The sequence below is a fragment of the Mercenaria mercenaria genome, chromosome 2 (assembly GCF_021730395.1).
Source record: "Mercenaria mercenaria strain notata chromosome 2, MADL_Memer_1, whole genome shotgun sequence".
Lineage (NCBI taxonomy): Eukaryota > Metazoa > Mollusca > Bivalvia > Venerida > Veneridae > Mercenaria > Mercenaria mercenaria.
Window position 1 is genome coordinate 84,201,142 of NC_069362.1, and position 12,600 is coordinate 84,213,741.

A 12,600-nucleotide genomic window follows, 5' to 3' on the forward strand; every position below is an offset into this window, starting at 1 on the left:
CACTGTCCCATGCCCTGTAGAAAGCTCATTTAATTACTTGCAGTATTTTTTTTTTTGCCATCTAGCACGCTGAGACAGGATACTTTCTTTTAAATTTGCTGCTATTTTTTTTTTTTTTATATGTTTGCTTTCTATTGTAAACATGTGCAAGTATTGTGACTGCTACATGTGCAAATCTTAAGTAAAAATGAAAGATTATATTCTAGGCATAGTCCTTTAGAACATGGTGCAAATATTGGGGATTTCAAAGATCATCCAGGTGTCCATTTTGCTGTAGTATATTCACAGATTGCTTAAAATATCCCATTAAAAAGGACTGTACGAGCTACTTACTTGATACTTTCCTGCTTAAACTGATAGTCTGTCAAATGTAATAATGATAACTAACCCATACCAATTGATCTGTACTTTTATCATTAAATTTGATCTTCAAGGATCTAGCACAGTACAGCACATTGCTTACTATTTCTTGTGCATGCATTTTACTTAGGGTCGCGCAATGGTAAGTGGATGGCATCCTTCTCCTTTACGGTATGGCTATATAGCCAGCTTCGCCCTGCCTCTGTCCACTAGATAGTAGCATTACAATCCCTGAGGTCACGGCAACTCGCACAGTAGTCACAAATTTGTTAGTTTTGAGCCATAACTGAAAAAAAAAGACAACAAAAAAAATGGTCTCTTGTTTTTGCATCATCTTGTTTGGCAATATACCAGTATGTCTCTCAATTGATTAATGACTGCTGGAAATATGTGACAGTTGTACAAAAGTCGGTGCCTTGCCTGGTCTTCAGGGATGGAAGCCCAGCTTATCCTAAACCAAGTAGAATCTAATTGATCTATGCGAATATAGGTATATATTACATATAGTTGTCCCCAAAAGATTACTACTGCTTGTGCAATGTGCCGTGTTTTATGTGTGCGTGTGAATGGTGTACCTGTTTTATCTAACCTTAGATATTTGATGTGTGGTTGTTTTGTTGTGTGGTATGTCATATGGAATTTGTTTGTAGATGCTTTAGTTCTCTTTATAATTCCTCTTCTTACAAAAAAAAAAATGTACCTGCCATCAAATCATAACAAAATATGATGTCTCGACTAAGGAAAAGCAATCACGGATGCGTAAAGATTCTGCAAACATCAAAGAACAGTATTTGATGAACTAAGCATTAAGAATTTATTAGATTTTGTCAGTTCTTGCTTAATTCTGGCATTACTGTCAATGGAGCAAACTGTATGCCAGGCACAGACGAGTCATTTCCATGGCGATGCTTACTTCTAGCTGTCACAGTTCCATTTCCTTCATTATTGTTATTCTGCTCATACTTGTCATAGGAACTAATTGTTTTCTGTACAATATTTTATCTGATTTTTACTATTCAATAAAACAGTGCTTGCTTGTAACAACTTGCTGTAGAAAAATAATGACCCCATTGATGTCAGTCTCTACTTTTATGATGTGTTCCAAATGAAGTATGTACTATATATGTCATAAAAACAGAATTACCATGGGAGTAATAATTTTGTGGAAATTATGCATGGTGTAATAGTTTCGCATACATTGATTTCATGATATTGGAACAGTAACATTCAGTTAGTTAGGCAAGTTTTTGACATTCATTGATATTGGGTTCATTTTAGCAAAGTACAAAAAGATGCCTTACCCTGGGCAAACAAAGAAAAAATATGTGTGCCATTTTGTTTTCTATGAATAATACTGTCCGTTTCCTAGAAAACGGCTTTCATCTCTCCCATTGTCTTCATAATAAAATCATCATTATGGTTGAAAAAGAATTCCACTCTTTTTAAGTTGTAAGCAATGTTTTCAAACAGATAAAACAAATACAAGTGCATCTACAAATGAAGACAGTGATCTTAAGAGTAAGTATTAAATATGTAGTAGATAGAAGTTAGCTATCTGAAGTTCCAACACTATCACAGACCTCCAGAAGAGTTAGAACAGTAATAATTTTGCTATATAAAAACGGGCTGTAACACACAAGTCAAGCCAGCCTTTTACAGCAAATTATGCACTCTTTAATGCAATTCATTTTAAGTTTCCTCTTCCTATCCTACCAGGCTTTGTGACGGCACAAAGTACAACACTGACTTGTACTGAGCTTAATCAAGTGTTGCACATCTACACCCACAATGCAAGCATTTCCTTACTGCTAAGAAGTCTTACATACTTCAGCCTTTCTTCACTTGCCTACCTTTCTGTCAATGGTTTTTCTGTAGGTTCAATGGCAATACAAGCATTTAATATTTTACCAAAAAAACTGTCTCAAAGAGTTAATTTCAGAACCTAATTTACAACAAACACTTGTAGCTAATAACTGCATACTGTAGTGCAGAATTTAAGCTTTAGTGCTGCTTAGACAAAAGCAAGACTTAACTAAGTGAAGCAAATGCAAATCTGAGTTTATAGAATTGAATGTTTGTGTTTTTATTAGCACACCTGAGCCCAGGCGAGGTATTGTGATTGCATTGTGTCTGCCATCATCCGTCATTAAAAGTTTGCTTTAAACTTAAAATTCTGGACCAATAAAGAAACTTGATCAATTTTACCCAGACTTCACAAAGATATTAAAAGACTTGCATTTCATATAAGACTCTTGTTGCCATGGCAACAGAAAAGAAAAACATTGGCCAGATTACAAAATAATTTTATAGAAATTTTCTTTTAGTAAACGTAAACAAAGTTTGTTCAGACTGTCACAATCTAGTTACGATAGATCCAGAAATGTAGCTGCTAGCAAGTCAGACTGGTTTTCCATATATGGCTACATTAAAAAAAATTATAAATCAACTTTCTAGAAGCTGCTGGCTAGACTCAAAGACATTTGCTTGGCAGAGCCTCATCCAGAATTTTATCAGTCATAAAACGACTCCCTTTTGGGCGGGGATAGTTTTCTGTTAGTGACTATATGTAAAGCTTTGAAAATCATCATTTGAATCTACTTTAAAAGTGATTTGGTGGAAATGTTTTTTGATGAATCTTGCCAATATTGTAACGTTGTTGAGCTGTAGAACTCAGGTGAGCGATTTAGGGTCATTATGGAAGTCTCTGTTTATATTTGACAAAGCAAATAATATATGTTCTTATTTTTCTTCATTATTTTAGTGTAAAATTATCATTACATTTTGGTCTTGTTTTCTAGATTTCTATTACTGTGAAAAGGAGACAAATTTTTCAGCAATAGATACTAGTACATAAATTTTATAAACATAAAAACAGCAATATTCTTTTATCATTGAATATGAAATATATGTTCAAAATTAGTATCTTATGAACCTGATCTTAAATTATCAACTTAAATGGTTGTATTGTTTCTGCTGTATCTTTGCAGTGAAGCCTGCAAGAGGTATAAACGTGTGTTCCTAGATGACAACTGCTACTAAACTGTTCTCGCATAATCATAATAAATCATAGGTTGCTAAGTCATAATCAGCGGCAGATCATTGCAAACTAACCTCTTTATTGTTGTTTGAAATTTTCATTTTTGTATTTTTTTGTACAAAATGGTTTTATTGGCTAGTTGTTTTTGTCTGTGTTTTTTTTTTCTGCAGTTAACAAGAGGATGGCAAAGTGTGTGGCTGTTTTTCACCATGTTTGTGTCACCCATGTTAAACTTGGCTTGCACAGTATTCTATTTGCTGGTCAAACAGCTATTGTGCATGTCGCCAAATCAAAAATAAGACTTTATCATAAACTAATAACAAAAAAAAAAAAAAAGAAGAAGAAAAGGTTACCAGTACAGTGATTTGCTGACAACTGGAGAAAAATTGTTTTTGTAAATTTGAATTTCATTAAACATTTGTGTAGGCATTTGCCAGTCAAATTACTTTTACAAAATATGTAAATCTGAGACTTTCTTATCCATATATTGGCTTTTTTTTTTAGCATTTTTTTTTTTGCTCACCTGAGCAAGAATTGCTTAGGCTGAGCTCTTGGAATCTTTGCGATGTCTGTTGTCCATCCATAGTTGGATTGTTTTACACTGTAGCATCCATATTTCAAAGAAATTTCAATCAAACTTAAAATGTATATGGCTTAAAACATCAGAATAGTTCAATTTTGGGTCAGATCTGACAACTGGGCCAAGAGTTGTAGTGTGAAAAAATTACATATTTAACCATTACACTATAGCAACTCGGTCCTAATAAAATTTTGTACATGTTTGATTGTGGGTCAGATCAGACAACAAGGTGCAGGGTAATTTAAACTTGTTTCATCAATTGCTCAGTTTTCAGCTCACCTGAGCTCGAAGTGCTCAAGGTGAGCTTTTGTGATCGCCCTGTGTCCGTCGTCGTCAACAATTTGACTGTTAACACTCTAGAGGTAACAATTTTAGCTTAATCTTAATAAAACTTGGTTACAATGTTACCCTCAATAAAATCTTGGATGAGTTCGATATCGGGTCATCTGGGGTCAAAAACTAGGTCACCAGGTCAAATCAAAGGAAAAGCTTGTTAACACTCTAGAGGTCACAATTTTGACCCAATCTCAATGAAACTTGGTCAGAATGTTACTCTCAATAAAGTCTTGGACAAGTTCGATATTGGGTCATCTTGGGTTAAAATCTAGGTCACCGGGTCAGATCAAAGGAAAAGCATGTTAACACTGTAGAGGCCATATTTATGACTGTATCTTCATGAAACTTGGTCAGAATGTTAATCATGATGAACTCAAAGTCCAGTTTGAATCTGGGTCATGTAGGGTCAAAAACAAGGTCACCAGATCAAATCAAATGAAAGTGGTCTGTGTCCGTCGGTCGTCGTCAACAATTTGACTGTTAACACTCTAGAGGTCACAATTTTGGCCCAGTCTTAATGAAACTTGGTCAGAATGTTACCCTCAATAAAATCTTGGATGAATTCGATATTTAGTCATCTGGGATCAAAAACAAGATCAGCAGGTCAAATCAAAGGAAAAGCTTGTTAACACTCTATAGAGATCACAATTTTGGCCCAATCTTAATGAAACTTGGTCAGAATGTTACCATAAATAAAATCTTGGATGAGTTTGCTATTGGGTCATCTGGGGTCAAAAACTAGGTCACCAGGTCAAATCAAAGAAAAAGCTTCTTAACACTGTAGAGGCCACTTTTATGACTGTATCTTCATGAAACTTGGTCAGAATGTTTATCTTAATGATCTCAAGGTCCAGTTTGAATCTGGGTCAGGTAGGGTCAAAAACTAGGTCACAAGGTCAAATCAAATGAAAAGCTAGTTAACACTAGAGGCCACATTTATGACCATATCTTAACGAAACTTGGACAGAATGTTAATCTTGATGCTCTATAGGTCAAGTTCGAATCTGGGTCAGGTGGGGTCAGAAACTAGGTTACTAGGTCAAGTCAAAGGAAAAGCTTGTTAACACTCAAGAGGCCACATTTATGACTGTATCTTAATGAAACTTAGTCAGAATGTTAATCTTGATGATCTTTTGGTCAAGTTCGAATCTGGGTCATGTGGGGTCAAAAACTCGGTCACCAGGTCAGATCAAAGGAAAAGCTAGTAGAGGCCACATTTATGACCATATCTTAGTGGAACTTGGTCAGAATGTTAATCTTGATTATCTTTAGGTCAGTAGGTCAAGTGAGCGATACAGGGCCTTCATGGCCCTCTTGTTACATTTTAGCTCCTTCATTTTTAGCTGCCTGAACTAAGGGTTCAGAATGAACTATTGGTATAGGTGGATGGGCCACAATTTACGTAAACATCTTCTGAAACTACTGGTCAGAAGTACATGAAACTTGATCTATAGCATCCATGTGGTCCTCTGTCAAATTTATTCAAATGGGGGCACTTGGCCCCTTTCAGGGATTGCTAGAGCTAAACATAGAAAAAAAGCTCTAAATGACTTCACTTGATGGATCTTGACTAAACATGGTCTGTAGCATCATAAGGTCCCCTGCCAAATTTGTTCAAATCAGGGCATTTGACCTCTTGTAGGGGCCGGAAGTGTTAGAAATAACTTTAAACTAGTTTTCATGACCTACTTTATTGGTCTTCATCAAAGTTAGTAAGTAGCATCATTTATAAGGCCCTGATTCCAGTTTTCATTAAATAGGGTCCACTACAGCTAAATATAGAAAAACCTTGAAACAACTTCTCTAGGAAATAGGTCTGTACCATTTATATTAAGTCCTCTGTAAAATGTCATTAAGTGGGGTCTTTTCAACCATTTGAGGGACCACTAGAGCATCTCTAATTGACTTTTTTGCTTGAACTGCTTGCCCGGACTTCATGAAACTTGGCTTGTAGCTTCCTTTGTTTAAATGGGGGCATTTAACATGTATTATGTTTTTAATATATTCAAGATCAACTTCAACTGGTCAAGTTAGGCAAACAACTTGGGGCCACTATGGCCTTCTTTTTAGTTTATTCTGCCCCCCCCCCCCCCCCCAAAAAAAAATAAAAAAAAATGTTTAGATAGAATGTTAATATACCAGTAAGGTCACAGCCAAAGGCAAGTTGGTCTCTTTGATATATCAAAAATGGTTTATTTTGCCATTTTCACAATAGCAAGTATTCAGGTGAGCGATATAGGGCCATCATAACCGTCTTTGTTTTATACAGAGACCTGTTTAAATTTGGTTTGAAAGATATGATTTTTTTTTGTCTGAAATTTTCATTGCTATGCAAGGCTTTTTCCACCTGTCCCATGGGGCCAAATATCGAGTCACATTCTCGGTGCCAATGCTCCATTTTTCCCGGTTCAATGCAAAAAAATTCACAATCTAATGAAAGTGTTCTTAATTGAAATAATGAATTTTTGATAATCCAAAGAAAATTCTTGCATAGTAAGTTTTATTCACAAATAAGAAAAAAGCAACCTGTTACTGTTTTTAATAACAAAAAATAAATATATGATTCTGCCAGAATATTGTGTTTCATAAGTAATTTTCATGACCAGATTTTCTTACTTGAACATAAAAAATTCACAATTTACTTGATTAGTTTATTTTTGCTTTCCAGTTTTGACAGTTTACCACATAAAAAATCCCAATTTGACCAGCGGTCTTTTCCTCCAAAAAGCTAGAAAAAGCCCTGATATGTTTTAATTTAATCTACATGGGTGACACCAATAATCCTACATAAGACTTTCCAAGATAATTCCCTTTCTCCCAACCAGAAAGTGTGACTGCCATGACCACTATTGCACAGAGTTTTTCCTCCATCACAATACAGAAGGGCACCAGACATTTCTCTAAACATTGCCAGATTTGAAGTTGATAACACTAATACTTACATTAAATCTTGCTCCTTATCCCATAATTCTAATACTTCCCGAGATTTTTTTTGTAAAGCTAAACTTGTAGTTTTAATGCATAGAGAAATCTTTTTAGAACTGAACTTTGTCAGAATCTATAGAATGATCTTTTAGAATATGTTTTGTAGTAAAATAATTGTACAAAAATAATAATTATGCTTTTTCTTTCACTTATTTCACATTTTTGTTAGTTACTTGTAATTAAAATATATAGACTTGCACAATTATAGTCAGTCAAGAAGGCATGTAGGTGTGTTAATTTTTCTTTGTATTAGAATATGCCAGAATATTGTGTGTTTGAATGTGGAAGTCATATTATAAGTTTAGACACAGCTGTATTATAATAAGCCGTGGCTGATTGTGTAGAGTGTTTAGTGTACAAGCTGCTGTGTAGTTCATATGGCTGATCATGGCACCACCCCTTTGTTGTTGTATGTAAACATAGTATAATCTTGTACATGTAGAGAAAACAGTCAGCCAGAGAATAATTTTTCTTCCCTGGACAATTTGACTTCTATTGCCACAGTATATATGAGATAAACGCTGTAGGAAAAATTGATTTCCTCTCTACTAGTGTTGTCTTCTTTTGCCACAGAAGCATGCAATTGACTTGAGGTTGATAATCGGATAAGCTAACACAGTGAGAACAATAACTGACAGCTGCGACATGGCATCCGCTACATTCAATTTCCACCATTTATTTGTGACACACAATGGCTTGTAGATAGAAAAAGTAATGCTGCCATTCATTTTGATACTTTTTATGAGAAGAAAAACATCCTGGTTACTTATCAGACTTTGTCATAATGTTTTATAGTATGGTCACTTACAAACAGTGGACTCCCAAGTTGCAAGTGAGAAAATCTGTCAGCACTAACTATTGCTTTGCAGCTCCTCAGTTTTTAGCTCATCTGATTTTTTGAAAAAAAATGATGAGTTATTGTCATCACTTGAGCGGTTGTCGGCGTCGGCGTCGGCTGGTTAAGTTTTATGTTTAGGTCAGCTTTTCTCCTAAACTATCAAAGCTATTGCTTTGAAACATGGAATACTTGTTCACCATCATAAGCTGACCCTGTATAGCAAGAAACATAACTCCATCTTGCTTTTTGCAAGATTTATGGCCCCTTTTGTACTTAGAAAATATCAGATTTCTTGGTTAAGTTTTATGTTTAGGTCAACTTTTCTCCTAAACTATCAAAGCTTTTGCTTTGAAACTTGGAATACTTGTTCACCATCATAAGCAGACCCTGTACATCAAGAAACATAACTCCATCTTGCTTTTTGCAAGAATTATTGCCCCTTTTGGACTTAGAAAATCAGTTTTCTTGGTTAAGTTTTATGTTTAGGTCAGCTTTTATCCTAAACTATCAAAGCTATTCCTTCAAAACTTGCAACTCTTGTTCACCATCATAAGCTGACCCTGTATAGCAAGAAACATAACTCCATCTTGCTTTTTGCAAGATTTATGGCCCCTTTTGTACTTAGAAAATATCAGATTTCTTGGTTAAGTTTTATGTTTAGGTCAACTTTTCTCCTAAACTATCAAAGCTTTTGCTTTGAAACTTGGAATACTTGTTCACCATCATAAGCAGACCCTGTACATCAAGAAACATAACTCCATCCTGCTTTTTGCAATAATTATTGCCCCTTTTGGACTTAGAAAAATCATTTTCTTGGTTGAATATTATGTTTAAGTCAACTTTTCTCATAAACTATCAAAGCTATTGCTTTAAAACTTGCAACAGTTTTTCACCATCATAAGTGGACACTGTACATCAAGAAACATAACTCTATCCTGCTTTTTGCAAGAGTGATGGCCCTTTTTAGACTTAGAAAATCATGGGTAGGACAATATTTCTATTATACAAAAAAAATCAGATGAGCGTCAGCACCCGCAAGGCGGTGCTCTTGTTTAAGTGTTCACCTAAGAGTCTTTTCATGCATGAACTTTTCAAGTAATTTTGATCAGTTCAAGTTATTTTTCATGATTTTTTTGATAAATTTTAACAGTGTTAGTCGGATGCCAAGAACGTGTCAGGTTCTCTTTTGTGAAGTTTTATCCCTTGTTAGACTTAAAGCAAGCTAGGCTGATCAGTTCAAATCCTGATTGGGCAAGTATTTTGGTCAAACGTTTCCCTGACAGTTTATACCCAAAGTCATCCATCCATCTTCTGTTTATAGCAATATCTTGTGTACTGGTGGGAAACCCAGGAATATTGTTTGGGTTGCTATTAGAGAAACCAAGTTGGAACTAGTGCAAACAATTACAAAACTTCAAGACAGCAAGTTGTTTGTACATGACTGCTCAATGAAGATGTGACAATGATAGAACGCTAACAAATCATGAGGGAACACTAACTAGTGTCTCCATAATTAGGGACTAAGAGATGACCAAATAATTACTGTTGATAGATAATCATTTGGCAATGACTATGCTAATTATAAACAGTTTACTGTAAACACTGGTCACCAATCATATATATCACTGTATACAATGTTGTACTACCATCTCCCAGCCTACTGTGTGGTTTGCACTAAATTAATACTTTTGTCTACTAATATGATTTATAAACCATTAATTCAAGATTAAATACTTTTAAAGTTTATATAATAGCGATTGCAAGAATTAAATTGGAAAGATGTTATTTCCCAGAAATATTTTGTGTAATATCCCGAAATAACTTTTTACATTTTTTCTTACATTTGTAAAAAATGGCACATAACATTATTTCTTGGAATAAAAGCACTGCTAAATATATTTTGCATTGAAATTATACAGGTTTATTTTAGAAACTTTATTCATTTGCAGTGCACCATTGTATACAGTGATTGTCATATTGATAATATAACGATAGTTCTATGGAGAGCGCTGGTGAATTTGCAAGCAGTCGCCAGTTATACAATTCCATTTGCAAATTAGCTACTGGGGATCATTTCATACAATTAGTATTGATTCACTTTTGTAAGGTTTTATTCAATATCACAAAATAAACATGCTTATATATCGATTTGTTACTGTCATAAGCGCTAATGTGAAAATTTATATTTTCACAGGTGGAGCAGTAGCAGCTAGAAAGGAAGTCATACGAAACAAAATACGAGCCATTGGCAAGATGGCCAGGGTATTCACAGTCTTACGGTTTGTATTAATCTTCTTGTATTCAAAACTGATGTAAAGATATCCCTTGTCAAATGTAAGCAGTTCTTGCCAAGAAATTTTACTTTGTTACACACAGTTCTGCCTATTCCTTCAGACTGTATAGACTGTTAATTGTCCAAGAAAACTTCTGTGTAGTATGCAGTGCTTGGTTGTATACAACTGCAGCAGTACAGTTTGTGTATACCTCATTTAGACACTATCTGAACTTACTGGATGGCAGCTGGTAGAATCTCAAATGTGCGTTGTCATATTTAGAGCCATTTGGAGTCAGTTGGGCAGTTAATATGTTAAGGTCATTAAGGCAGTGCTTTCTTATATGCCCGACGTATCTTGTTATTGTGCTTGTATCTGTCTGTCTGTCAGTTGGTCTATCATATTTTGTATCCAGAGCGTAACCTAACAACCATTTAAGGTATTTACTTTAAAGTTTTTATATAGGTAGGTGCCATTGAAACGATTTGCAGAGCACATGAACCAGATTAGTAGGCAAAGGTCAAGGTCATAAATTGAGATCAGAATTCAAAATTGTTGGTCATATTTCGTATGTGGAGCATAGCTTAATAAGCATCCAAGATATTAACTTCATACTTGATATATAGATAAATGGTAATAAGACAATGTTCAGAGCACATGAAGCAGGTTGGTAGGTCAAAGGTCAAATATTTAGCTCAATGGTCAAGTCCATCATACTTTGTGTCTGGAGCATAACTCAGTAACCATTCAAGGTATGGTCTTCAGACTCGACAGTTAGATAAGTAGCAATGGGACAATATGCAGAGTGCATGAACTGGTTGGTATGTCAAAGATAAGGTCACAGCTTTATTTCAAAGGCCAGATATGTCTTAAAGTGATGTGTTGCATATGTCTCAAAAAAAAAAAAAAAAAAAAAAAAGAAGAATTTGAAAAGGCTTTTGGATCATGAGACAAGCTTTCTTACCATGTTCCATTCCTTTACTTCTTTTGACAAAGTTATTTCCTTTTTTACACTTGGAAAATGTCCCATCCCATCTTAAATATTTCTGGTACCAGTACAGATACCATTATGAAACTTGAAACAGACAAGTTCATATACGAGGTTTTAAAACAAAACGATTTTCCATTTTGCACTGAAGTTGGTATGTTCTGTAGTGTCCCCCCTCACCCCAACCCATGGTAATAAAGAAGTTTATTTAGTCTCTTTTTGTCAGCAAGTAAAATATGATTGTAAAGTGACGGGAAATGGAGTTACGTGGTCAGAACACTGCTGTTAATAAAATCTTGAATGACTTGGTTAATGGGTCATCTGGGATCAAAAACTAAGTTACTAGGTCAGTTAGTAGGAAAGCTTTGTTAACAAAAGGGGCCACATTTTCTACCTCATCTTTATGAAACTGTCAAAAAAGTTTGTCTCTATGAAATCTAGGACAGGTTTAAAACTATGTAACTAAAGGTCAAAAACTAGATTACTACGTCAAATCATGGAAAAACTTGGTTAACACTTGAGACTTAAAACTTTGTGAGAATATTTATCTCCAAGAAATCTAGGTCAGGCTTAAAACTGGGTTACCAGAGGTCCAAAACTGGGTAACAGGGTTAAATAGAAAAAAAAACGTTCACACACTAGAGGCCACATTTTCTGTTTGATCTTCTTCACATTTTCTCAGAATGTTTGTCTCTCTGAAATTTAAGCCAAGTTCAGAACTGGATTGCTTGAGGTAAAAACTGGGTCAGTAGGTCAAATCTTAGAAAAACCTTAACACTGTTAAAGGCCACTTATTTTGATTTGATCTTTAAACTTTGTCAGAATATATGAACTCTAGGTTAAGTTCATACACAAGGTAATAAAATAGGTCACTAGGTCAAATCATAGAAATACCTTGTTAATACTCCTGATGAGACTTCGTTGGAATACTTACCTGTTTAAAATCTTCTTATTAACTGAGTCACTTGGGAAAGAACTAGGTCATTAGGTCAAATTATAGTAAAAACTTTGTTAACTTTTTCATCATATAAAATCTTTGTCAGACTGTTTGCCTTTATGGAATCGAGTTCATAAGTGGGGTACCTGAGGTAAAAAAATATGTCCGTAGGTCAAATCATTGAAAAACTTGGTTAATGATGTATCTGATTTACATAAAACATCGTCAGAATGTTTGTTTGTAAGAAATCTTAGCCAAATATTAGA

At 34.7% G+C, this 12,600-nt stretch overlaps 1 protein-coding gene across 4 annotated transcripts in view; it reads left to right on the top strand.

Annotated features, from left to right (window-relative positions):
* LOC123564453 (protein phosphatase 3 catalytic subunit alpha-like) overlaps window positions 1–12,600 on the top strand; it is a 98,022-nt gene that overhangs the window by 48,014 nt on the left and 37,408 nt on the right. Inside the window, exons 11-12 of one of the 4 annotated variants that reach the window (XM_045358060.2) lie at window positions 491–502; window positions 10,331–10,415. In XM_045358060.2, the coding sequence (XP_045213995.1) occupies window positions 491–502; window positions 10,331–10,415 (97 nt within the window). Of the gene's footprint in view, window positions 1–490; window positions 503–1,830; window positions 1,879–3,347; window positions 3,363–10,330; window positions 10,416–12,600 lie in introns of all 4 variants that reach the window. The other 3 variants (XM_045358058.2, XM_045358059.2, XM_045358063.2) reach the window with 3 other exon arrangements.